The sequence below is a fragment of the Carassius gibelio genome, chromosome A7, assembly GCF_023724105.1.
Source record: "Carassius gibelio isolate Cgi1373 ecotype wild population from Czech Republic chromosome A7, carGib1.2-hapl.c, whole genome shotgun sequence".
In the NCBI taxonomy this organism is placed as follows: Eukaryota; Metazoa; Chordata; class Actinopteri; order Cypriniformes; family Cyprinidae; genus Carassius; species Carassius gibelio.
Genome location: NC_068377.1, coordinates 33,445,618 through 33,473,417, shown reverse-complemented (window position 1 = coordinate 33,473,417; position 27,800 = coordinate 33,445,618). Strand labels below are relative to the sequence as shown.

Genomic DNA, 27,800 nt, shown 5'->3' with positions numbered 1-27,800 from the left:
CACTTTGAATTTACATGCGTAATTTTTCCTATTTGACCGTTCTCTCTCTCTCTCTCTCTCACACACACACACACACACACACACACACACACACACACACACACACACACACACACACACATTATATGTGTGTATATGAATTCTATTTTTTTATTTACCATGCTTTTAATTTCCTATAAGATATTTGATTGGTTAGAATGATAAAAATTGCTCGACTCTTTCTAATTACAGTGATTGCTGTCCTATTTAAGTGGCGGTTTGAATGTTGGTTCTAATGTATCAAACATGGAATCAAAGCCAAGAAGGGCGAGAAAGCCAAACTGGACAGAGGAACAGTGTTTACTGTTACCCCAGTTAGTGGATGAACACCAGGACATTCTTAAAGGAAAATTCAGACACAGCAAGGGCAAGAAGCAGACATGGGAGCGTATAGCACAAACTATTAACGGTTCATTCCCTGCTTGTGCGCACCTATAAGCCTGCTATATTCATAAATGCAGTTTTTTGAGCCTGTAAGGTGGGAATGTCCAGTGGAAACGAAATGAACTGCGAACACAATAAGATGTTCTGAAAGTGCTGTAATTGTTTGTGTGATCACTCTGCTTACAGAAGGTTGTGACAGACTCAAATCATCACTATTGCATTGTTGCATGTTCCCAGTTGCCAAATATCGTAATGTAGTGATTACTTTAATTTATATATTAAATTATATTATATTAAATTATATATAATCTATACCGTCTTATTAACTCATTGTCATCCATTGTCTGCAACACATTTCTTCTGCCTCTTCATCTTTCTGCCATTTTCTCCTCTGCTAAAGAAACTCTTAAGCCTCTTAAAAGTCCTCGTCTGTGCTCATAACAAATTTTACCTTAAGACCTCTTTTAAGGGATAAGATGCTTTCTGAATTACTTTTTTCTTAACTAGGATTTTTTTCTTTAATTTTAAAAGTAAACGCCCATATTTCTAAGAATTTTCTTAGAATTTTGTCACTAGGAACTACTTTTTGCATTAAGATTCTTTATGAATATGGGCCCAGATCTTTTAGAACAAAGCATGAAAGATTGATCCTTTGCCTCTTCCCTGACATCTTTGAAATAGACGAATGCAATAATCAATATTATACATTGGATAAAATATAATGAAATAGCCTAGGCAAAACGTTTTCAAAATGGGGACCAGGATGAGGTGCAGTAAAAATAAAAGGAAAGAAAAAACAAAAAATAATTCAAACTATTATGGATACTGCCATACAAGTATTTTGAATAGGCCTATTATAGAAGTCTCTTATATAAAACTATCAGAGTAGCCCCGCATCCTCTTCAACGTGTTAATTTGGCAATAAAAAAATAATAGTGGGCTAATAATAGGCACAAAAGCTACGGCCGACCACGTATAATGGCCAAAATTGCGTGCGTGTCGGGGTCATAATAACCATCAGACCAAAACATATCTTAGACTGTTTTTAAAAAATGTTAAATTAATATATTGATAAAAAAAAAACATATAGTGAAAATCTGTGTCATTGTCTTGACAAGTCTGTAACCGTAACGTTACCTACTTCAGCGAGCGTCTGGATCTGTGTTGCACACGAGCCTGTAAAAATCTTACCCGGATACAGCAATGCTATTTTCTGATTGGTTGATCGGTAGCTATATTTTTTTATTCGTTTAGCTGGTGCGTGTCAGGGCCTTCGGGGAACTCACTTGATTCCTCTACGTTACCTGTTTCACTGTTTACAAAAATAGCGCCGCAACTTGGTGGGCGTTATCCTCGTAATGTCTCTGTGCGTGAGAAATACAAGGTGTGGCGTGTGAGCGTGTGAACGGGTTGAAATGCGTGAGTCTCACGCCCAATGCGTGAGACTTGAGAGCCCTGCACTTGTCATGTACAGGACGGTTTGACTTCCACTCGTCTCTGATCTTAAGTGAAGGGAGATGGAGAAGGGAATGTCTGCTCAGTCAGAAAATATGTTGTGATAACACAGATCTACAGTAGTATCCTCTCCCTGATGTGTCACCTGACATTTCTTGCAGTGGATTGTTGACCTTGAATTCAGTATGCCACGTGTCTGTGGTGTATGCGAAAGAGAAATGCTAAATCAAAAAATGCTTTTAATATTAATTCACCTTGAAATGAAATAGATAGTCCACCCAAAAATTTAAAATCTGTAATTATTAAAGCTGCAGTAGTTAAATTTTGTAAATATATATTTTTTACATATTTGTTAAACCTGTCATTATGTCCTGACAGTAGAATTATGAGACAGATAATCTTTGAAAAAAATCAAGCTCCTCTGGCTCCTCCCAGTGGTCCTATTGCCATTTGCAGTTACAGACCGCTCGTGGTAAGAAATCAACCAATCAGAGCTGCGGTCCGTAACTTTGTTTGTGTTCAGAATGTAGAAAAATGTATATAATAAGCGAGTACACCATGAATCCATTTTCCAAACTGTGTTTTTAGCTTGTCCTGAATCACTGGGGTGCACCTATAATAAGTGTTTATATTAGGACTATTTTAGATTGCTTCTGGGATACCGTGGTGGAGTAACCCAGTACCTTTGTGATTCTTCATAGACATAAACAGAGAGAAGTAGTTCCGGCTACGATGTTCTTCCGCAAGACGCAAGCAGTTCTGTTTATTAACCGCTAGAGCGTCAAAAGTTCCCTACCGCAGCTTTAACTCACCTCATTCCAAAATTGTGTTGGTTCCCATTGACTTCCATTAGCCTATATGTGTAAAAAAAATGCAGTGAAAGTCAATGGGAACTGTCTGGTTCCCAACATTCCTAAAAATACCTTTTTTATATTCTGCAGAAGACAAAAACTACACTGAGGTTTGGAACGGCATTTAGGTGAGTAAAAAAAGACACAATTTTCATTTTTGGATGGACTATCCCTTTAAAATTGTCATGTTTTACATCACAACAAGTCAGTTGTCATTCACCACAACGTTTTTTTTTTTTTTTTTCAGTAGAACACCAAAGGGGATGTTTAAAGAGTATTCTGTCTTTTCAGTGCACGGAATGTGCATGAGGATTGATCAAGCTCCAAAACTCAAGTACTCAATTAGCTGAGTCAGATATTTTAATGAATCGGTTTATCCAGTTAACAACAATGGTCTAATGATTCAGGCTAATCCAGTTAAGTAAGTGGGAGTTCTCTCAGCCCACTGAGTGGCCTATAGTCTTGTGTAGTCTACTGTGTGAGATCAGGGCAAGACTCCTCACTGGTGCATATATGACTGCGTTTAACGCTCCAACCTGCTTCCACATGGTGAGTTTACATGTCCCCTGCCGTGAAGGTGCCGTGTGGATATTGAATGTGTGTTTCATGATGTGCACTGGGAGTTAATATCAGTAATCAGTGTAGTGCAAACGGTTGGGGTATAACTAGGCCTGACGTGTGGGACTGTGTTTGGTATAATCTGGTAGTGTTTTACAGGCTGGTTCTGTGGATATATTTGCTGATGTTTGGGAAGATTGTGATTTAAAGCGTGCAACGATGGTCTTGATTACATCAGGTAAAATCTTTAAGAGACTTAATGCTATAGTTTTCTTATTAAAATTAAAATATGTAAAAATTAAAATGTTATTGCATTTTTGCAGGCTTTTATTGATGCATGTCATGCACCCTGTTTGAGCTTAAATGTTCCCCCTTCATTTACTCATCCTCATGTAATTTCAAACATGTATGACCACCTTTCTCCTGTTGAAATAAAACTACACTAAATGGGGTTCAAAGACTGACATGCATTGCATGGACAATATATATATATATTTTAAGTATCTTCTTTGGATGTCCACAGAATGTCAGTCATTGATTTGGAACAACGTGGGGTTGACTTAATGATGACAGAATAAACATTTTTGGATGAACTATCCATTAAAAAGGTTAATGTTGGGAATTGCTTTGGCAATTTATTATTTTTTTTTTTTTACAAATTAAAATAAACTTGCACCCATTTGAGTTCATTCTTGTTCTGTAAGCTTAAGCAGTTTTTTTATTATTAGTAGTATTTATAGACACATGCACCAAGTTTTTTTTTTGTCTTTTTCTTTTTCTATTCTTTTTTTCTTTTGCAAAAATACCTCTTTAAACCAGTCCGAAAGCTCTTTTTAATAAATAGGTTAATTAGAAGGGTAATATTAAATCTTAAAGGTGTAGAAAAACTCTGCCATCATTTACGCACCCTCATATAATTAAAATATATTTTTTATTCATTCCGGTTTTTTTATCAGTACAGTGGAAGCCAATGTAAACAGAAACTACTAATATTCTACTCTTATGTTCGACAGAAAAAAAGAAAGTCGTACGCGTCTAGCAACATGAAGTAAATGATGACAGAAGTTTTATCTTTGTGTGAATTATGCCTTTAAGACTTGTTTTTTGTTACCACCTTCAAAACTTTTTTTTTTCCAAACAGGATCTGACTGGATGATGCTCAAGTGCTCAATTTTCCATATTTTTATCTTTTTTTTCTTTTCCATCTGCACACAGTGGCCCACTGGACTCATTGTATTGCCCTTAGTGGCAAACTCCGTATACAACAGGGTTTGGTTACAGATTTTACAAAACCATGTACTGCAATATTCATGCCAGATAAATTCATTCAGATAAAATCAGGTTGAACTAATATCGGTGGCCACTCCAGCAGCACGTTCATCATTCACACATGACAACTGTGTCCTCATTACTGCCTGCAACACCCAAGAGTTTTACCGCATGGAAAACTGGGGGAAGAGTTCACACTTTGGTTGACTTTCAATTCCCACTGGATTAAGCTTTCAGGATCCGTGACGGGAAATAATTTGAACCCCGGCTCATTTATTTATGTTAAGTTATTATCGAATCACTTTGCCATGTGATTTTCCTAATGTGACACAAATTATATTGCAGGAGATATAATTGTCAGTTAGCACTGCCAAGGCCTCTGTGCAGAAGGCGATCTTCAAATTGAGTTGCTTACAGTTTGTGGAGCATTCACACAAGCCAAGTGTGAAATCCATAAACACTCTGCCTTGGAGACTGTTCAGCACACACTGGGTGCGACATGAGCCGTACTTGTGCTCAGTCTTCTCGAGTGTGTTAAATGTTCTTCCTAGCCAGTGCATGGCCTAAGGGTCCATAATCAAATCTGAGACTACAACCCAGCAGTAGATTATTCGTCTTGTATCGAGTAATATTGTGGAGTAAAACTGTAAAAAACAAGTCGTGCTTGTTGGTTTGGGATGGCTGAATGTATGCTTGTTAATGAGAACTTTTATGGTTGTGCGGTGTATTGATGCAAGCACTAATCCAAGGTTTTGTATTAGATAGGAGTTGCAGAATATAATAAGATGTGTGCATGGGAGCAAGAAGAAATACAGGATGTCAAACAGATTTTGTTTTCAATATTCCATTGGTTAGTGTTAAAACAATGTGTGCGAATATATTAAGCTGTCAAGAGCCACAGAAGCCACAGCTGATCCTATCCTTTAAAACAGAACAAAACACACTATGAAATGAATATTTGAAGTGTGACTTCTCACTTTCTGAACAGGGTTAGAATCATTTGATTGTTCAGTGATTCATCTATAATGACCTCTCTATTATATGTATCATGCTTATTTATTTTATGCTTTACTTAACATATTTGCCTTGATCCTTATGATATTTTATGACTGTGTATATTTAAATGTATGTGGTTATTACCTCAGACAATAATTTACATGATTTCGTACATCCAGATTTCCAAGATATCATAGTGTGTAAAAACTGGCTCAGGAACAATTTTCACTCAGAAAGTGCTTGTAAGTTTTATAAATAATTACAAAGATATGGCAAGTGATTAAACATGAAATGTTGAAATGTATAGAATGAAATAATATATTTTCTTCTAAAACATTCTCCAGTAATCTGTTTTTTCAACTTTCCAATTGATTTTTTTATTTATTTGATTATTTATTTTTTGCAATGAATACATTTGGAACATTCCTTTAATATTTTCCTGCATTTATACATTTAAAAAAATAATAATAAAAATGGTTATTTGTGACAATTCTGACAAAATGTCTCATGATGAGAGGTTAAATGTACCCTAGGCTCTCGCTCTGAGGTTTGTCGTTGAAAGGAGAGAGTTATTGCTCAATGACATTAGATCTTTTCGTTCAGTTTCATGTTGGATTGATTTCTGTGATTTTTCTGAAATACCTCCAGAGCCTGAGCACTATTTACAGTGGATATAGTAATGCCATGGCATCATTGCAGTTTTATCCTCACATTTTCAGAAAATGCTAAAATCTAGTTCACAGTTTACCATAGCTCTTCAAAATGTTGTTTATAGTGCTCCTTTTTTTTTTTTTTTTGTTTATTGAGAAAAAAAGAGCCCGACCGTTGTTTGCCGCTGTGTTACTCAATTATCCTTTTGCATGTCCAGGCGTTTAATGCAATTTCACAATAACACTCACTCTACGACTCATTAGCAGCTCGTGTTAAATCACAAGGTTCAAGTTACAATGTGACACAAAGTCCCAGATTCCTACCACTTGATCCAGATGTGCTACTGTGCGCCAGAATGATCGCTTAACAATGTGTATTGTGTGAATGCACACCTTGAATAACACACCCTGTTCTCGGATCAGAAATGTATTCTGCACAGCTGAAGCAAATCACGTTGAGCTTAATCAGAGGATGTTGTCCTGATTTACATGCTCTGCTTGTAATGTGTCCTGGCATGAAAGAAAAAAGCAATTAGTTTACATGAGAGCAAACAATACATGAGCTCTGAGACAGAGGATGCAGTAAACAACAGCAACAACATTAACGACAGTCCTCTAATGAGCCTCACCGATTTAGATATTAAGAGGTGAGACTGAGGAAGATATGACAAGACATGCATGTGATATGCATGCAATATCACACCTGTAGTAGTGCAATATGGCTGTATATCAACCATATCACACAGCTACGAGTGCATTTATAAAACAGTTTGAAAGTACAAGTGTATATATGAAATAGCAGATAGAAATAGAATCTTGGTCGAGTCTGGGTTTCATTATTTCTGTATGACACATTTACTTATTATATATACCATACATGAATCCCCTCGTAGTAGATCTATACATGTGGAGCTGGGGAAGGTGGAGGGTTTCTGAAGCAAGCTGCAACTGCTACTGCAAGCACTAGTCATAGATTTGAATGTTGAGCGGCAAGCTCATTGGCTACCTATACTGGAGAGAACCAATCAGCTGTGCCATGTGATAATGATGTCATGATGTCATTAGGCTATTGGAATGCACCATCTACAGTTTCAAGCCAGAACTCTGTATATATTGTTCCAAACTCTGACTTTGAATCTTAATAATAGTTTATTACAAAACCATGAATTATTACAACTTTGATGATCTACAGTAAACACACACGTCAAATAAATGTAAAAATTTAATGATTACATTATACAACAAATGACTTTTATACCAAGCTTTTTTTTTTATCTCAAGTTCTGACACTTTTTCTCTGTGGAAACATATTACACTAACATTTGATACAAAAGACAATATGACAATAATTTTCACATTAAATGTGTTAACAATCCAGGTTTTAATCATTCAAATTGTTATAATGGACATTTATAGTTTAATATTTTAAGTCTGATTTTGGGACACGGATAAAATAATAATATTTATATATAAAAGAAGAAACACACCCTTGATTTAAAAAAAAAGTGGTGTTTGCTAAGGCAGTCATTTCTATAATTAGATAAGGATCAATGGGGTTTAGGTTTTAGATGTGGACGAGATTGAAAAGTGTTACATTAGTCTTGAGTGTCTTGACTGAACTTGTGTGTGTCACTGTGATTTAGACGTCTTTTGGCTTTTGTGATTGGAAACAGTTTGTGACAATGATATTAGGAGGAGCATAACAATATGTTGTTTTAATGCAGGCGGGGTCTTACAGTTAGGTGGGGTGTATGTGTGATGGCCTGGGGTGGCTCGGCTCAGCGGTGTACAGTGACCTGGCTTGTCGCTCACTGACCTGTGAGACGGACATAATAAAGTGTGAGTGGCCGTCACTTTAACCGTCTGTGACAAGCCATCCCAGCCTGGAGTACATCTGTGTCAGGCAGCTCTGCCATCAGAGCCTGAGTCTGGATGTGGGCTTTCACTGGCGAAGTTGTATCCGTCCACATTGTGCTCCTGGGATGGCCCCAGCACCCCACTGCTGCAATATGGCCCTGTTATCCAGCGAGGTCACAGGGCAAGAAGGAGGCAGAGCCAAAGGCCAGCTGCCACACACTAGGACCAGAGGTTCAGAGATTTTTTTTCCCTATTTTTTGTACTACTTGCATTCAACTATCTACCTACAAAAAAAAAAAAAGATTGTCACTGAACATTTATCACAATGACACACTGGTTGGATAGATAGATAGATAGATAGATAGATAGATAGATAGATAGATAGATAGATAGATAGATAGATAGATAGATAGATAGATAGATAGATAGATAGATAGATAGATAGATAGATTAGTTAGTAAAAATATAACTTATTGTAAATTCCAACACACTTCTAGAAGTGACATTGTTACACCTGTAAGATGACTTATAATGACAATAATCATTAAATAATCAATAACCACCATTTAGATTAAGGACTACATTAGTGTAGTTCTGCTAAAACTGAAAATAAAACATGGAAAAATACTGCATAAGGAAGTATATGTTCTATGATTAAATTGTGCTAATTATGGAGACTGTACTATACTTCATGCAAATACCTTTTATTAATTTATTTTACATTGATATTTCAGCTTTTAATCACTTTATGAAAAAATACTGATTGTGATGCAATAAATGTTTGTTTCATGTCCTGCTATCATGCACACACACATGCACACACACTCACTTCCTAACTGTATAAAAATAATTCTCATGTCAGGAACAGTCTGTTGGAGATTTGTCTGTCTCTCTCACTCAGTGTCAGCATGGATGGACCTTCTGTGTTACAGAGACAGAGCCTTCCTCTCCTGTTATAGGATATTTTGCTTTGTGTGTGTGTAGGTGTGTGTACCGAACGGCGTATTATTAAATGCAAAAATTGCCAGTAGTTTTCTTAAGGGGTGGGCTTAGGTGTAGGGTTGGTGTAGGGCAATAGAGAATACAGTTTGTACAACATAAAAACACCAACACACGAAAGAAATGTACACCTGCTCCCTACCACATCTAAATGGTGCATATAACGTTCTGTGTTCTTCTTGGCAAACTGATGACACTGAATTTTGATGCACTGCCATAGTAATTACATGTTCATTTCCCCTAGCCATATTTTTTGATTGTTTTATTTTTTAATTGTTAATAAAAGTTATTAAATACCTACACATCCTACTTGTACAACTACTGCCTATAACTATGGAGAAGTCAATATTGCTGGTTACTGCTTTATTATATTTAGTAAAATTCTTAAAAATTGGATACTAGTAGACTTATACGTTACAGATCCATTGATATTCCATACAATAGCAACTAAAGCATCTCAGATACTGTAACATGGGAGCAGATGAGACGTGAGGATCCATACACAAGCTTTTACTGGACAGAGACTTGATTTACTTTATTATCCCCCTAGGGAAATATTGTCGCTTGCGTTTCACATGCACACGTACAGCAAGGATAATACACATAATACAAACATAATAGAGAATAAAATAAAATAGAACTAAGAATAAGAATAAGCAAACAATATCCAGAGGGCTTATCCAGGGGTAAACCATTATCCTGAGCAAAAGGGTCAAAACACGAGTAACAGCAAGGCAAGAAAAAGACTAAACTATGAAAAATAGAAACTGAAACAAGACTATGAAAATTAGAAACAGAGACAAGACTATGAAAACAAGGAATTGAAACAAGACTACAAAAACTAGAAACTAATAAAAGTCTAAGAGAACTAACACGGAAAGGCTTTTGTATCACAGCTATCACTAGGAGAGGGATATACGCAGAACAATACTCGGCCATGTGTGAGAGGAAGTGCAATGTTTATAAAGCGTGTCTAATGATTGTGCTGTGTGTGTGTGTGTGTGTGTGTGTGTGTGTGTGTGTGTAAATGGTGGCAGCTGTGTGTTCACTTGTTATCAGGTGAATGTGATATTATTGGTGCAATGGGGCATGGGAAATGTAGTCCAGGGTGTACTGTGTAGCGTGAGAGTCTGTATTGTGGATGATGAACTCTGGTGGTGAATTAACGGAAGTTTATTGACCTGATCTTGACAGATAAAGTGTAGTCAATCTATTTATTTTGCACTGCCCAAAGCCTCCACCAACAGAAATGGTTCTAAACAGAGCCAAAGAAGTAATAGGGCCCATTCACAAAGAACTTGTTTTGTGCTAGAAATTATTTTTATATAAAACATGCTTATTTTATAGTTGCGCTTATGTTCTTGTTGCGTTTTACACAAAATATGTTATTTTATCAACAAGGCACTCAAGTTAAAAGATGTTCAATATATAGGACCCATTTTTTTATATATATATTTTTTTAGATTAACATGTCTATGCTTCATTTTCCTTGAAATATCATATCTGGGTTGTACATTCATTCATTATAATTAACAGGTGAGATGATCAGCGGTGCTGAATTTTTATCTTTATCATTAGGAAAGGGACAAAAATATGGATAGAGTACATCAGTGAAAGACTGACCAGTGAAAGAGTAAATATGAGATCTAGACTCCACATCATAGAAGGAGACCAGACCCTCTTCATAATCCACAAACACCCCCACCTTCTGCGGCTTCACTCTCAGAGACAGAGAGACAAGAGGACCAGCACAAGCCCAATATTCATTCCCATTCCTCAGCCAAATTGCCCAGCATCCACACTGAGGGCGCATTGCGATCGGCCCCTTCCTGTTAATAGATTCTCTGGCCACTCCTAAAGTCCAGCCCGTCTTTCCTTTCACTTGAACCTCAAAATAATATCTCCCTGAGGAGAATCCCTCTTTTCCCAGGACAGAGGCACTGTAATCAAACCTCTCCGGGTTGTTTGGGAGCTTCTGTTTAACGTCTCCATGTCTGACTTGTTTCCCATCATCAGACAGGATGAGATATGGATGAGCTGTATCAGGATCCAGAGTCACATCCACTGAGAGAGAGATCAGAGCATGTGAATCATATCTGCATACAAAGACCGTCATTGATTTAAAAGTGTTACATAAACAGATCACACATTACCTGCATGATGCTGCATCCACTTCATAACTGTAGAGGCAAACAAGTTTAGAAGTTATTTAAATATCTGTGTACAAGAGCTGTTTTCTCAGAAATGTATATTGTATATATGTAAATGATATTTTCTACTATTTCAGTGTTCATTTTCTTGAAAGCCTAGACCGCTAGATTCATGAGTGCTCTGGAGTACGTAAATAAATAAGAAAATAAATAATGATTTGTGGAATGAAACTTGGCACCAAAAAATAAATGTAGGCATGACTGTAGCGGACAACCATTGAAATTAAACTTGGAGTGGATTGAGATGTTATATTTAACAGGATAATGGTGTAATGGCTTTACTAGGCTGATAAAAAATAAAGAAGATACTAGCTACATAATTCGAGGGAACGCGATAGTAATCGTGTGCAAGTTTTAGTAAACTGAGGGAATGAATTAGTAAATTGTACGCATAATTTATTTATTTTTTCTTGCATGTCATGTGCAGGGCTCCGTAACATAACAAAAATAGCCAAATATTCAATTTCTTGGTGCTCAAAACATTTCACAAAACTGTTTTCTTCATCATTACCTTATTTTCCCATTTACTAGAAATGACACCCAAGGGTGCTCTCGTCTGCACTGGAAAGTTTTCAGCATTCACATTTAGAACACTCAGTTTTTAGTACAAATGTATTCATATTGTGCTTTGCTATTTAATACTGACTTACCAGTTTGACTGAGTTTCTTGTCTAGAGTTTCCTGAAGTTGAGTCAGAGCTCTCCTCAGAGTCTCCACACTCACATCAGTGTTCAAACTGATCTCAGGCCAGCTCCTGGTGTGTGGAGGACTGTACAGGGATGGATCGATCTACAGCAGGAGAGAGGAGAAATCCCTCAGCTTGAGGAGTGTGAGTGTAGTCCTGTGATGTGAGCAGACAGAGAGACACTGACCTGTAGGAGCTGGAGGTGATCCTCAGTGTGTAAGAGACGATCCAGCTCAGTGTTTCTCATCTTGAGCTCAGCGAGTTCCTGCTGCAGCTCTTGAATGAGCTCTTCATCATGTGTCTCTGCTGCTTTCTGCTTCTCCTCCATCATCTCCAGCAGCTCGGCCTGACATCTCTCAATGGAGCGCATCAGATCGCTGAAGAGCTCAAAACTGGCTGCTTTCTTTCGCTCTGTGCTTTTCTGAAATATAAAGTTTTGCATGTAATCAAAACTACTTTATCAAATAAAAGCATTATTCCTCAAATATTGAACAGCTGCTCACTTTTCTGAGTTCTGCTGAGTGTTTGATGTCTAGAATCTTCCTAATTCTGTCCTGCATCATCTGCTGCATGTCTTTCTGTGTCTTCGCCAGCTGAGCCTATAGACAGACATGTACATATTTATATTTTATTAAGACATATTTTATCACTTTTTTTTAAAACATGTTTTTTCAATTTTCTGACAAAAGACCTTGTTGGCATATTTAGAACCAGATTACTGAAGTAAGTTCTGTATTTTTAGTAACTCGTGCCTTCATATTTTTACTCTCCACCTCTAGAGGAACAGTGTTGTGAGTCTTGTGGTCTCCATCAGTGCAAAACACACACACATACGTCTGATCATCTCTACAGAACAGCTCCAGAGGTCTCTCGTGTTTCTGGCATATATAGTCCTTTATATTCCCCACAGGGTCCATCAGTTTGTGTTTCTTTAAGCTCAGGACTCTCTGATGAGGCTCCAGATGGGTTTCACAGTAAGAGGTCTGACACACCAGACAGGACTTCAGGGCTTTCAGCTTTACGTCGTTGCAAATATCACAGAGAACAAAGTTTCTCAGACTCAACTTTTTCTCAAATATTTGTGCAACCTCTCTAAGTGCGGTGTTGGTCTTGAGGTTGGGTCTTTTACTGAATGTTTCTTTACAGTATGGACACTTGCACTCCTGACTGCTGTTCCAGCACTGGTTCAGGCAGCTCTTACAGAAGTTGTGTCCACATGAAGTGCTGACTGGATCAGTGAACACATCCAGACATATAAAGCACTGAAGCTCCTCAGCTAGAGGACCAGTGGAGGATGACAGAGCTGACAAGAAAATACATAATAATAAACAATTATTACCTGCCGTTCCTGTTTGCACATATTAACAACAAGTTAAGCAATATCACACAGCGATGAGTATTGTTGTTCTGAATATCAGTCAGCCAAATCACGGCTGTGCTTATGTTCATACCAACAGAATATTTATACAATTGTTTAGATCAATAAACAGGAAATTAATACCAAGTAGCTTACATTTTAGATATAATGTAGTCAGTGAATCTATTTATTTTGCACCCCCAGAGCTTCCAAAAAAAAAAAAGTTCTAAATGGAGTCAAAGAAGTAACAGGTTCCATTCACACAGAATGTGTTTTGTGCCAGGTCTACTGCTCAATTATTCTTAAATGTAAACATGCATCTTTTACATTTGCGCACACACTCTTGTTGCGTTTCATGCAAAACATATTGTTCTTAAAACAAGGCACTCAAGATTTTCAATATAGAAAACCCAGAAAAAAAGTATAATTTTTTTATTGTTGTAATGATTATTATTATTGATGTTGTTGTTCTTATTTTTTGCATCATTTATTATCTTGGTTATTGACTTACCATGAGGTTTATCCATATGCTGTCTCCAGTTCTGTCTTGGTGAAGTTGGTAAAAATTCGGCCATTGCACTTCTTTTTATGTCTACAGGAAAAGGTGATTACATGTTTTTACTTCAAATGATGAAATCTGTTAATCACCTTGTTACCTCAATTTCTAAAATAAAACCAGTGTAATTATATTTGAAAGCTGTTGATCAACTGTAATTTGCCCCTTTTTATTTTATTGTCTCATATCACATATGTATATATTTTATTATTACTAATTATTATAAATGTATATATTAATTCCAAAACTACACAAATTAATTACTGGATGTTAAAGATAATCTCTCTTTCTTGAATAAAGCGGTGATATTATCTAAAGTGCATCGCATTTCTAAAATTATTTGAATTAAATTCAGCAGAGTATTTTCAAATTGAATCTATGACGTGCACGTTTCTGTGTTTAGTCCACTGATCTATATAATGACTCTATTTGTTTTTATCTGTCCTCTGTTATAGATTAGTGAGTAGTTATATACTCTTACAGATCTTTAGTCAGTAGTTCACATAGACTACTTCCTGCTTCTTTAAATAACGCTTAAACAATGACACCCATTAAACTGTTTTAACCCTACACATAGGCTATTTTCCAAAAGTGAGACCTTTTAATAGTGCACATCTTAACTAGTTGAATAAACTAGTTGCTAGATTGCTTTAACCTGATTGGATTAGTTAGACATAATCAGGTTTAAATCAATTTCACTTGCATGTCCATTACTTACCTGAGAGTAGCAACTGTTTCACTTTCGTCTTTGCAATACTCAGAAATACATAAGCTTATTGTTATCTAAAAACCTTCCAGATTGTTATTCGTCAGTGTTGTTTCAGTGTTAAGGCGGTAGTTCATCCTCGGATGTAATAGGTTTGTGTATCAGTCAGTCAAATCTGACGTAGGCTACACTCAAAGATCAGAGGATCATATTATTTCCGGCGTTCTGTCGATTTGTACTACCCTGTCAGATGTTGTCACCTTCCATTAAACAGTGTATACAACGAAAAATGCTACCTGTGAAATTATGGTTTACAAACATCTACACCTACCCCAATCCTAATATACTCCCCCTTACAGTAATGCAAATGCATCATGTGTTATATTCGCGGTTGTAGCTAGAAGGGATATTTTCCAATAACACAGAATGCTGTTAAGCTTAATCTAATGGGTCATCGCTAAAATGCCGGTGTTTTCTTCACTTGCTCGCTGATTGAATAGCTGGCGAATTCTCTAGTCAGGAACGGCAAAGTGCAAATGTGCGTAGTGTAAACAGTTTCAGTCATTTTAAAACATTATTTTGTGTATTTTGTGTAATGAAATTTGTTTATGCAGTTTAAGGTAAAAAAAAAAAAATATATATATATAATAATAATAATAATAATAATATATATATATATATATATATATATATATATATATATATATATATATATATATATATATATATATATTACAAATATATTACATATATATATTACAAATTAGCCCCTTTGTGCTTTTTTTTATCCCTTTTTAAATTTCAGATCATATCAGAAAAGCATTTAGTTTCAATGAAAATGAAGAATAGGCTATAATAAAAAAGTTGAAAATAAATTATCGGATAGGGTTATGATAGCAGGTGTATGGAGGGCGTGTCCCAATAGTGTGGCATCCATTCATTAATTTGAATTAAAATTCAAATTTACACTAAATAAGTTAATATTGCATACCGTTTTACAATGTAGCCTATATTGCTAATAACTTTTTCTAGTGCTCTTATGAATGTTTATTAACTATACTGAATTACTTAGCAACGATTTCTTAATGGCTAGTATTTGCATATTTCATTTAATTCTGTACCCTACTCTACAGATCTCTGCTCTAGTGTTAAATACAGGTTTTGGCAGCGTTCATAACGTTTCAGTCGTGTCACAGTATCTCCAGTATCTTCTGGAATCTACACATCAGACTTTGATCTTGTATTAGGTGTGTTTTATGGTGTGTAAGTGTATACAAGCTCTAATGCCATTATACATATAACACAGCAAGGCATTGGAAATAAAATACTCATTATAAAAGTCCAATTTGACTCTGCTCTTTGTTTTTAAATAACTCATGATTAAGTAATTTGGAGTCCCATGTTTTTGCAGCACAGCTTTTGTAGCTGTTGAAGCTTAAATATTTAGTATGTTGTCTCCATCTTGTGGAGAAAGAATAAACTTAAAGCTAAATTAACTGAAAATTAAAAACTAAAAAAATACTTTTATTTGCTTAAATCGTTCAGTTACAAATTATTGAATAGTTTATTGGACCACCCTTGTAGCCAAAACATTTATATAATGTAATATTTATGAAGTTAAGCACTTCTGTAACCAATTTATAAATATTCTGTCATTATATTGTCATATTGTTTTGCCATTTCACATCATGAAATTTATATCCCACTTTGATGTCCTCAAGTTTCCCAAAACTATGTAATAAAAGCTGTTAAAATGCATGAAGTTAATATCATGTAAATCGCTTCAGATAAAAGTGTCTGCCAAATGCATTACATTAATTCTTATATCCAGTAAAATAATAGCAGAGATGATAATATGATATCACAATATGATAATTATTTGTAAAAAAAAAACATAGTTTTTACAAATGCATATGGTCTATTCAAATTGATATGTCTTATGTATCTATTATTTATTTCATATCTTGGGTGTAAAATCATTCATTGTAAATAACAGGTGAGATGATCAGGGGTGCTGAATTTATACCTCTGTCATTAGGTGATGGGGTAAATAATGGATAGAGTTTCTCAGTGAAAGACTGACCAGTGAAAGAGCAAACCTGAGATCTAGGCTCCACATCACAGAAGGAGAAAAGACCCTACTCATAATCCACAAACACCCCCATCTTCTGCAGCTTCACTCTGAGACAAAAGGACATAGGAATCAGTACAGGTCCAATATTCATTCTCATTCCACAGTGCCACAACACAGTATTCATCCTGAGAACCCATGATCTGTCCCTTTCTGTTAATACATTCTCTGATCACTCCTAGAAGCCAGTCTTTCTGTTTACTTGCACCTCAAAATAAAATCTCCTTGAAGAGTTTCCCTTTATTCCCAGGGCACAGTAGCTGTGATCAAACCACTCTGGGTCACAATGAATGTCTCCGTGTCTCACTGGTTTCCTATCATTAGACAGGATCAGTTTTAATTGAGCTGTATTAGAATCCAGAGTCGCATCCACTGAGAGAGAAATCAGAGAAGATTAATCATATCTTCACAATAAAGTTCTTAATTTTTTAAAGCGTCTGGTGGGATAAACATTTATTTATTAATTGTTTTTCTATGTATCACACATTATCTTCATAACTGTAGAGACAAAAATGATGAGCTCTTTACAGTTCCAGCTCCTGTGTCTCCGCTGCTTTCTGCTTCTCCTCCATCATCAATCGGGAGTTATATTAAAAAAATGTCCTGTTTCTTCCCAGCTTTATAATGGCAGTGAATGGACAGAGTAGTTATGTAGACCGTGTGTAGGTTGCATTTTTCAAATAAAAGTTTGGATTTTATTTTTATTTTTTTTTGTTTATTTTTTAAATAACACTAATGATGAAAAATCTGAAATATCATGGCCTAAGGATACTGGTGAAATTCAGTTTGCCCTCTGCAGGTGTAATGATCCACCATGCTACTGTTCTTACATGATCATCTATTAAATACCAATTTGCATTCATTTCAGTTCATTGTTGTTTTAGTATCAACCAGTTATTGCCTACAAAGTAGCAAATTTCCCATTAGCAAATGTCTTGAATTTTTTAGTGTTAACATTAGATTATATTGGCCAAGAGTGTAGAGTATGTTGGCTGTGTAAAAGTTGAAAACAGCTTGGCTGGCACATTTATTCTTTAAGTTGAAATAACTGCATGGCAATAAATTAACAATATGAAAAAGGCAAGCAATTCTGTCCAGCTTGAGTTGCAATATGTAAAAGAGAAACTACAAAAATATTGTAGTTCAAAGACTTCCTTTTCTTTAGTCACTTTTGACAGCAGGTGGCGCTGGAGAATGTGTTTTGTACTGAAAGCTGAAATGCAAACCACAGCAAACTGTCTTTTAAAGTGAACACTAGTCCTGTCTATGGAGAAAGTTAGTGTAGAGAGTGTTTACATCTGTTTTAACCACATCTTAAATTTATATATGTATTTTTAATTCACACAATAACTAAGATAGGATGTGTCAAATTTAAAACTATATTTATATTTTAAATGTCATGTATTTCAAAGATACCAGATGCTGTCAGTTGTGCCTCTGCAGTTATACAAGTAATTTTGTATTCATTGTAATAATCCTAGTTCAAAACATATGGTTATCTTGACAGTTTATGACAACATTTTCAAACAAGATTACCTATTAATCTCCATTTTGTCTGATGGCCAGGCCTAATTTGTGTCAGAGTATCAAGTGTTTCGATACTATTGGCTGTTTAATAATGCAGTGGATAATATGTTGGCAGCATGTGCTCGTAGCCTACTGTTAGGCTCCAGTACTTCAACTGAAGAGCACTATGCTTAACTTACCTGAGAGTTCATACCATTAGAATTGAAGACACACAAACAGCTATAGCAGCAGCTCACACACACGGCTGCGCTTCAAGTGAATTAAAATAGTGAGGACGCAGCATTATGTAAATGCAGGCCCATTCCCCTCTCCAACTCTTGGAAAATTGGATGATACCAGAGTGAATAGAAGTGCACGGTCTCAGGTTCCCATCAGCAGCATTTCCTCCTCTTCTGCCATCTTACCATCCTCTTCTCACTCGCTCTGTGCTTACCTTCATTAGATGTGCCTGCAAAACGGCACAACAAGTATAAGCGCTTGCACAAGAGAGAAGGCTCTGACTGAATATTTAACAAACCGAGATGTGTAAAATGTATTTTGAGGCTGATTTTTTCAGTATGTTAGTTACTGGTAATGCTAATAGACAATGATTAATTTGTACTATATCAATAGTATTTGTTTTTGCAGTCTATCCTAAATTCATAAAGTGGTCAATATAGGCACTTATAATCTTTGGTGCATTTTCCCATCATGTTTTTATTATGGAAACAAATGGTACCTGAATGAATGGTAGAAACTATACAGTTTGTTAAAAGGATACTTCATTATAAACTATCCATTTATTTACTCATCCTCATGTTTTTCCAAAGCTATATGACTTTCTTTCTACAGAGGAGCAGAAAAGAAGATACGGTAACACTTTACAATATTCTCATTTGTTATGTTCTTTTGTTATGTATTAGCTAACATGAGCAATATAACATGCTTTTCATATGTTAGCTAATGTTAGCTAATAAAAATACAGTTGTTAACCGATTAATGGTAACAGATACAACTTTTGATTTTAAAAATCAAATATTAAATGATGAAATAAACATTAAGATTAATCAATGCTTTAAATGTATTATCCATTGCTAGTTCATGGTAAATAATGTAGTTAACTAAAGTTTAAAAAGTGAAAAGACTTTTCTCAAAAAGTGTCTTCCACAGGGTTGGAATGACAGGCGGAGGAGTAAATGGCTTTCAATTTTAATTTTGAGATGAATTATCCCTGTAAGAGGTGTGCTGTTACTTTAAGTGATTAAGCAACTTATGTTCCCTTGGCAGATAATCAAATGGGCCAACAAATTTTTTTTTTTTTTTTAAATAGACTTAGGGTACATTTATAGGGCAGTAATATATTATGTGCCTATAGATATTATCATTAGTTTACCTGGAAACGATAAAGGCATCTTTTTCAAAAAACCTGCATTTTGAGATCCATTTTTAGGCCCCCAAACTGCCATTGTCATGTAAATGATTGGCCAAAGTGTATAAGTCTTCTGTTTTTAGCATTGTGTAAATGACCGCTTAGCTTTCATTCGACTGAGTGTTTTAAGCTGTAAGCTAGTGACCAGAATATCCTGGGGTCTTTGGGATGAGATATGTGAGTAAGCCTTTTAGCATCCTTCCTGAAGACCTGATGAACCATCTATAGATGCCCTAAGAACCATCCACAACACCTTAGCACCTTGATGGTGAGTTTTGCATTGAAAGCACCACTGAAATGTTCCTTCATTTTCAAATTTCATCAACTCTCTCTCATTTCTTAATTTGAACCCCCTTTAAGTTCAGTACTGTCACCCCCCTTTGATCAGCCATTCAGTGCACTGAGAGCGACCGAGAGGAGCGCTTCTCCAAGCATGTGCCTCGCAGCACAGTCCTATTGTACTAAATTGGCCGGCTTGCTATCGTGCTACACTGGGAAGGCAGATCAATGAAGATATGAGAGTAAGTGAGGTCAAAATCCTGGCAATAAACAAGAACTTAATCCGGTTATCTATAAAGGGCAGGGTTAGAGGAAGAGCGGTACAATATAGTAGAAAGGGAGCTGCTAGCTTTTATACGAACACACACATACACACACCTGGGCTTTGTTCTGCGGTGCCCAGGTCATACATCTAACAGCCCCCAGTTTCCATTTACCTCCAGATTGCTGGCGACCACTGACCCGGTGACCCCAATCCGCAGAGGGCCCTGAGGAGGGCCCATCAATACTGGCAGCAGCTTGTTTTTGTCTGCCTTGCTGGATAAATGATGCCATTGGCTGGCACACACACTCACACACATCATCTCGACTCGCAGACTTGATAGAGCGGGGCCTTGTGATAAAGAGGCCTTGCATTTGGGATGTCAGCCAGTTTTGCAGACCTTCCTCGAGTGCTGCGAGATGTCTTAGGGGACTCTGGAGGACAAACCCCCTCCCTCTCCGTTCTCTCTCGCTCTCTCCTTCTCTACATGCGCCGTGTCCTCTTCTCCCTGGGCCCTCCTTGTTACAGATGCAGCAGATTTAGTTAAGGGCGCCCTGGATCTCGAACCGCCCTGACCCAGGTCTCTCGTCGCTGTCTAAGTAATGTATTCATCTCAACCTCCGGCCGGCCCTTGGGTCGCAGCCTTATCTATCCAGCATTTGTACCGCTGTCATCTTGCTGGCCGGAACCCATAAGTTCTCACTCTGCCGAGGGAGGAAAAGAGATGAGGCTAGTGGAGAAACGAGCGCATGTTGTTCATGTGAGCTCCACTAGGGGTCGATTATTCTGAATACAAGGAAGGATCTTATTAAAGCTGAAGATCTTATTTGAAATGGCACACTGACATACTAGCCATACAACTTTATTTCAGTACTACAGATTATACTGTTTCATGCACTGACTTTTTTTGTTTCTCTGAAGCCTTTCCCTTGAAGCATGTGACTTTAGTGTTTAACAAAAAGTCGACTATGACTGTAAAGGCCTGTTCACACCAAGAATGATAACTACAGTATAAAGATAACTATATTAGCGTCCACACCAGCGGACGATATCGTCTGTTTATTCAAAGCACACACCTGTCCGCCACTTTAAATTCTTGAGCTCATCATAGCTGGATTGATTTTGATTGGCTGTCAATGTTCTTATCATTCATCAGCTGGAAAAAAAATTGTTCTGAATTATTTCAAAGGTATTGTTTCTCTTTGCCTTTATCATTATAGCTGTGATGTGGACTCTGCTATTCTTTAATATTGAGAACGCATATATCTTTATAGTTCTTGTCCTTGATGTGAAAAGGCCTTAACTTCAGTAAACAGCCTTGCAGTGGTTTGTTTTTTATAATTTATTTTAAGTTTACAGTTATATTACACAAACCCCTTTCAGTCCCCTTATGAACCCAAGTCTACATTCACATTTATGCATTTTGCAGATGCAAAAGCAACTCTGCAGTGAATGGGTGCCATCCAAACTGCTGATAAAAACATCACAATAATACACAATTCTATTCAAAACCTTCCATGCAGCATTTCCTCAACCTCTTAATGTTTCCTTTGTCAAAGTTATCACATTCTTGTTTATCTTTGGTCACTTTTTCTACAGCCTTAAAGTCAAAGGCCCACATAGACACTAAAATGTTTTGAAAGTCATTTAAATGCAAGAGTGAATTCTGTGTGTTTGGAGCACAGACCACTCCAGAAATTCAGTAATTGTGCAACCATGCAACTGTAAACAAGAAACATGAATGGCAACAGTTTCACTGTGGTGTCTGCTATTGTTGACCAAAGTAACTCGCAACCAAAGACATATTATCTGTGGCAATTGTAAGTAAACCACCATTAACAGAGGCTTCTGTGTTTTGTTTGTGTTCATAAAGCTGCTGTTTTTAACCACCACATTCTCTTTCCTTTGTTGTCTTTTCTACTTATGAAAGCCTTTGGGCTTTTTATTTGTGCATAAATTAGCTTAAAATATTGTTTTGATTTTCCAGAATGAAACAGTTTTGTAAGAAGTGGCAGGATTTTTTTTTTTTTGGTTAAGCCTTACTGTTGCATGAATTCTGTATATTCAGACACTCTACTAATTTGATCTCCTGCTTATACTGTAGAGTGAATACACAGTAGGTAAATAAGCATATTCAGACACAGAAAGATGATACAGAGACAAAATATGTGAATAAGTCTAGACTTATTACTCCTTCCTTCCGTCTGATGCATTCAGTTTAGTTTTGTACACACTATTTGATTTTAATGTTGGATTGATTGCAGTTGTCACTATATTCATTTTCAAGACTTTCAAGACACATAAATGCATGACCAAACTCTGTATGCAAAAAAAATAAATAATAATAATTGGGATCACAGAAGAAAGACAATTGTGTTTAGCTGCATGCGGCCAATTGAAAAGCCTTTGTTTTTTAATGCATTTGTGAGACCAGGCTTACAGTCAGTTTGTAAAGAATCGTCTATATGACTCTTCATATATGTAGTCACATGTAACTTGCAGAGAAAATACACTCAAAGCAAAGGTGAAAGAAGTCAAAATGTGTCCGTACTTAGACGCTAACACAAATCCCATACCATTATTCACCTGCCCTCCTCCTTATGCCCTCACCTTTCACAGTCAGGTGTACTACAATGCCTCTGTCAGTTGTTTCAGAATGGACTGCAGCTAATTAAGCACATGAGTCCCTTAATATAATCAATTTGAATGAATCTGAATTTTAATCGGAGAGGGGAAAGACAGGGTGCGTCCAGCAAGGAGGTTGTTAGCGCAGTGTAATTCATGTGCTGTCCACCCCCCATCCCTTCTTTCTATCCTTTTCTTTTTCAGTTCAGATTTGCTGGTGCCCAATTAATATGGATAGGGCATTAAGCCTTTCGGACTCTGGCGACTCTCATTTCATGACTATTAATGATTTTAATGAACTGCACTAATAAGACAGTTTTTCGCGGCCCTGCTTTCGAGAGCAATCCACTGTGTATTTAGAGAGGAATGGGGTTTATTGGAACGAAATGATCAGTGTAAATAATTTTGTACACATACATACTTGCACGTAAATACACAACCTCCAGAAAAAAATAAAATAAAAATGGAGACAAGAAATTGGTAATAAACCATAATTTGATGAGTTTCTAAGAGAATTTAAATTATGGAAGAGACCGGGGCTAATTGTCACATGGGAAGTTGTCAGAAGGGATGTGTTTAAAAGGAACCCTCTTAAATTAGAAAATGTGTGTGTGTGTGTATTCTGCCCCCAAAAGTGAATGCAGCAAATCCAGCAATGTTATTGTTACATCTTTATATCTTATAATTGAATACCATTTATTAATTACAACTTCTATTTGATTTCTGATTGTTTTTGGGCAAAACAGGCATTATATTTTTATTTATTGTTTCTGAAACTTTTAACATTTTGACTTCAATAATCTAATTATGTTTCAATTAGCTGAAAGGTTGTACTATAAAATAATATATGTAGTGTGACAGTGTATACATATATATACATACATACAGTGGTGTCAAAAGTATTGGCATTCATTACTCAAGTAGAAGTATAGATACTACGGTTTAAAAAGACTTTTGTAGAAGTTGAAGTATCAACTCACGCTTTTTACTCAAGTAAAAGTGTAAAAGTACTGGTTTAAAAAACTACTTAAAGTATAAAAGTAAAAGTAATGTAAGGAAAAAAATGCCATTAAAAACAAAAGCTTGGGCCGTGCCACAAGGGCTTATTGTGCACTACCCCACCTCCTCAAAAAAACATTTTTCTAAAGGCCATAATGACTATAATGTTATATTAAAATGTTCATGTTGAAAAATTTGGGTTGCACTAGGCTACCTGTTTCAGCCACATATATGCCCATTGAAAATGAACTCATTTTAGTACAATGCAAATACATTAAAGAGCTAGAGATATGATGACTAGTTGCCAATAAGTATTGTTATGGTGCAAAAAGTCATGTCATGTCATCAATAACCTTGAATGGAATGTAAATGTACATCCAAGCTTAGCTGCAGGAATCTGTGAGGGCAATGGACAAGAAGATTGGTGCAGGCTAAGAAACAATTACTCTTGTGTGGTTGACTATTTACAATAAACATTATAGTGCTGTCAAAATGATTGATTAATCTAAGTGATTATTCAAAAACTAAAAATGAAAAATAACTCATAATCCTGATACCTTCTTGATTGATAGCTTCTTGTATTCGGTACATACGTCTGCTATGTCCAGTGTTCGGAGGGTAACGAGTTACAAAGTTGATATAGAGCTTCACAGTCCCACCCACAGCCCGAGAGAGCTCTGGTGCCGGAAGTAAATTTCCCATTCATTTCTCCCATTCACTTTTGGAAAAATCCGTATCTAAAGAGTTTTAGAGCATGTGTGAGGATAACCAGCCACGGCTGCATATAACATATCATTTCAAGTGAAAAAATTAAGACAAAATCCAAAAAAAGTCAAAGGTACAAGACTGTGTACATATTTTCATTTCGAGCGCAGGAACTACTCATCCCATAAACCCCCGCTCCCCATTGAATTCGACTGAAGCCACAACTGCGAACGAGGCAACGAGCCTTTTGAGCGACATCCAAATCTGATGACGGCCGCTCGCGCGAACTTTTTCCTCCAGTGAATTTTATTTTATATAGTGAATGTGCAGTAATAGCAGTTCTTTCAGTATTAATCGTGTAAATAAATAGTGTTTTATATATGTATTGTGTATTGATTTTTATTTTATCATCGTGTATTTTATATTGTGTGCGTGTGTGAAAGTGGTTAACGATAACGTCAGCAATGGTGCAGTGCTTTGTATCTGACTGCAATCACTGCTCAGTTGTCAACACATGTCGTTGCCATTACACAAATGTTCAGTAAATGCACAAAAAGGTATGTCTAGGCTAAATATTGTTTTGACAGTGGCATTATAAAATGCTTGATATGACTCATTTCATATGGAGGCTACAGTAGCCTAGCTAAAGTGGACGATAATGCTAACTAAAGTTACCAACCTCCCTGCAAAACTCTCAATGGCAGCCAAGGAGATCATGATTGCACTGATAAGTCTACCGTGCAAAAACGCAATACAAGTTTTTATTTTATTTTATTTTTTTATTAATGATCTTCAGTCTTCACGGACCTTCGAGGGGTTTAACCAGACGATTATACGAGCTCCACCAATCAGATGCATCACTGTGGGATTGTGGGATTGTTCAGGATTGTGGGTAATGAAGTACTTAGCCAAGACATCGCGAATAAAAGGCATTTAGATCAAAACAAGGTTAGTGCCCCATGATCTTTTTACGTTAGTGACCCATGATCTTTTTACGTTTATATGAGCATATACTGTCGCTTATTACAGCCGTAGCTGGTTTTAAGTCTACCATGTATGGTTACGTTTTAATGGCTTATACCCCAAATGTCAATGCAGAAATTGCATTGACTTTTTAGTTCCGGCACCAGCTGTGGGTGGGACTGTGATGCTTTATAGCCTAGATTTCACAACATTGTCATTTGCGTCATTAATCGCAAACGATAATTTATTAAAACGTCTCACTACCCAACTACCTACAGTAGCTTAATTTGTGGAGGACGAAGAGAAAGCACCCATTTGGCAAATCAGCCAGTAGTGAGAAATAAATAATAACTTTTAAGTAGGGTCCAGTGCCTTTTCGATACTTTTAAAATGGTACTGGCGCCTCAACGTGCCTGAACCGATACTTAAAAAAAAAAAAAGAACTACAAAAAAAACTATGGATAACATTAAAGAACATTACAAATATTTAAAATAAATCCATAGCTTTCACCTTGGATGCTCTCATTTCCTAAATTGTGCTTCCCTTAATCTAAGGCTAATAAATGTATTTCACAATCTGGGTCATTATTTAATACAAAAGTACACATAATGTTTCTACTGTATCTCTGTCACTCACTCTGATATTTAGTTAAGATGAGTGCTGTCTGTCACTGTCTTAAATCAGTTCTGTGAATTACTGTATGCTCATTCTTTATAAAGTAGCAACAATCTCGTTTTTAAAATACAGTACTGTGCAAAAGTCTTATGGAAAAGAAAGAATAGTGTTTTCACCCCAAAAAAGGGTTTTAAGCCAGTTATTTATATCTTTTGCTGCAATGTGTCAGTAGGACAGTAGTTTGCCATTAATTGTAATAATAATCTAGTGCGATTTTGAATGCACAAGCAGTTTGACGATGGCAAAATGAATGTTTGGAAATGTAAACTGATATTTTATACTGACACTCTACGCACGTCCTGATTTTGCCAAGTTCGATGTGTTCCTAGGTCAACATATTTTGTTGACCCTGGAACAACATTTTACTCCAAAAATATATTCTTAACCATATCCCTACACCTAAACCTGACCTTAACCATGAGTAATCCCTAAAATCAGAGGAAATGATAGATGAATGACACTGATGTACAAGCACCAAACACTGATTTTAAGCGTAAACTTCACAAAATCTATAAACTGGTTCTTCAAATCTGATTGGTTAATCACAATGTTGTTCCAGGGTCAACAAAGATGTTGTCCCAGGAACATGTCTCACTTGGTAAAATCAGGTTCTGCGACACTCTACAGCAAAATATATAAATAACTGGCCGAACACCATTCTTTTAAGTGAAAATACTGCCTAAGACTTTTGCACAGCAGTGTATGTACGTATAATTAAATGAAGTATATTTAAATAAGTGTAGGGAAACAGCTGTTTCGTGATTAGCGGTGACAAGCGAAAACTTTACAGTAGATGAGAAACCGACTGATCGTGACCTTTTGTAAACTGTATTTATGACAAAGAACTTCACAGATACAGATATTCTAACAATCTATCGGTAAACACACACCTTGTGTCCTCTGTCTCTGTTTGAGCTCGCGCTGCTCCACCGTGGTCGGCGGATTGAAGAGCGCGCTGAAAGACGGGAGGAGACCGGACTGACGCCGGTTTCATTAGAAATTTAAGCGGACTGACTCTGAGGCGATCGGATACTACTGGTTCCAACCTACTTTTAAGAAATATATTTTTTGATAAACGAACACAAAACTGTCTATGCAGTGTGATGTGATTTGTGTCATGTGCAGGTGTGATGGATCGCGTATGGACAAATAGGGTGTCGGAATGGTATATGTGTATACTTCTCATCCAACCACAATCAAATTCACTCCATCCTGATGGCGCGATTTATCTGGATAGGTTTTTTTTCTTTCTCTCTCTCTGAACGATAACAACCCGGAATGAAATAGCAGTAACGAAGCTATTTTTTTAAATGTAAGGAGTAGAAAGTACAGATACTTGCGTGAAAATGTAAGGAGTAGAAGTAAAAAGTCGGCTGAAAAATAATTACTCAAGTAAAGTATAGATACCCCAAATTTCTACTTAAGTACAGTAACGAAGTATTTGTACTTCGTTACTTGACACCTCTGCATACATACATACATATATATACATATATAGTCATATTATAATATGTCAGTAGATATGATACTTTTTTCAATTACATATTGCCATGCATGCCTACTCTTAATTCTTTCATGCATATAAAAAAAATATGTGTGTGTGTGTTTGTGTGTGTAAGTGTGTGTTGAATTTATGAATATTTCACATTCTAG

The 27,800-nt window shown here is 36.3% G+C and overlaps 1 protein-coding gene and 1 long non-coding RNA gene across 2 annotated transcripts; one reads left to right on the top strand and one right to left on the bottom strand.

Moving 5' to 3' along the window:
• Positions 1-3,046: 3,046 nt before the first annotated feature.
• On the top strand, positions 3,047-3,759 carry LOC128016363 (uncharacterized). The gene is made up of 3 exons (XR_008184156.1): positions 3,047-3,278; positions 3,447-3,525; positions 3,611-3,759. It is a non-coding gene; the product is annotated as an uncharacterized LOC128016363 (long non-coding RNA).
• Positions 3,760-8,757: 4,998 nt separating this feature from the next.
• LOC128017319 (E3 ubiquitin-protein ligase TRIM39) lies at positions 8,758-14,844 on the bottom strand. Its single transcript, XM_052602649.1, has 8 exons — positions 14,585-14,844; positions 13,822-13,902; positions 12,700-13,256; positions 12,457-12,546; positions 12,141-12,374; positions 11,919-12,057; positions 11,212-11,238; positions 8,758-11,122 (listed from the first exon to the last, which is right to left on the bottom strand). Exons 2-8 carry the CDS (start codon positions 13,883-13,885, stop codon positions 10,575-10,577), a joined length of 1,659 nt encoding a protein of 552 aa, XP_052458609.1. The 5' UTR covers positions 13,886-13,902; positions 14,585-14,844; the 3' UTR covers positions 8,758-10,574.
• Between the last annotated feature and the right edge of the window lie 12,956 nt (positions 14,845-27,800).

Bases quoted from the DNA above. Each gene is read 5' to 3' on its own strand.
- LOC128017319 (XM_052602649.1), bottom strand. From the start codon at position 13,885: ATGGCCGAATTTTTACCAACTTCACCAAGACAGAACTGGAGACAGCAT. The intron at 12,547-12,699 runs GTTACTAAAAAT...CTATAGGCTCAG, and splicing joins GTAAAAATATGAAGGCACGA to CTGGCGAAGACACAGAAAGA. The intron at 12,058-12,140 runs GTCAGTGTCTCT...CTCCTGCTGTAG, and splicing joins ATCACCTCCAGCTCCTACAG to ATCGATCCATCCCTGTACAG.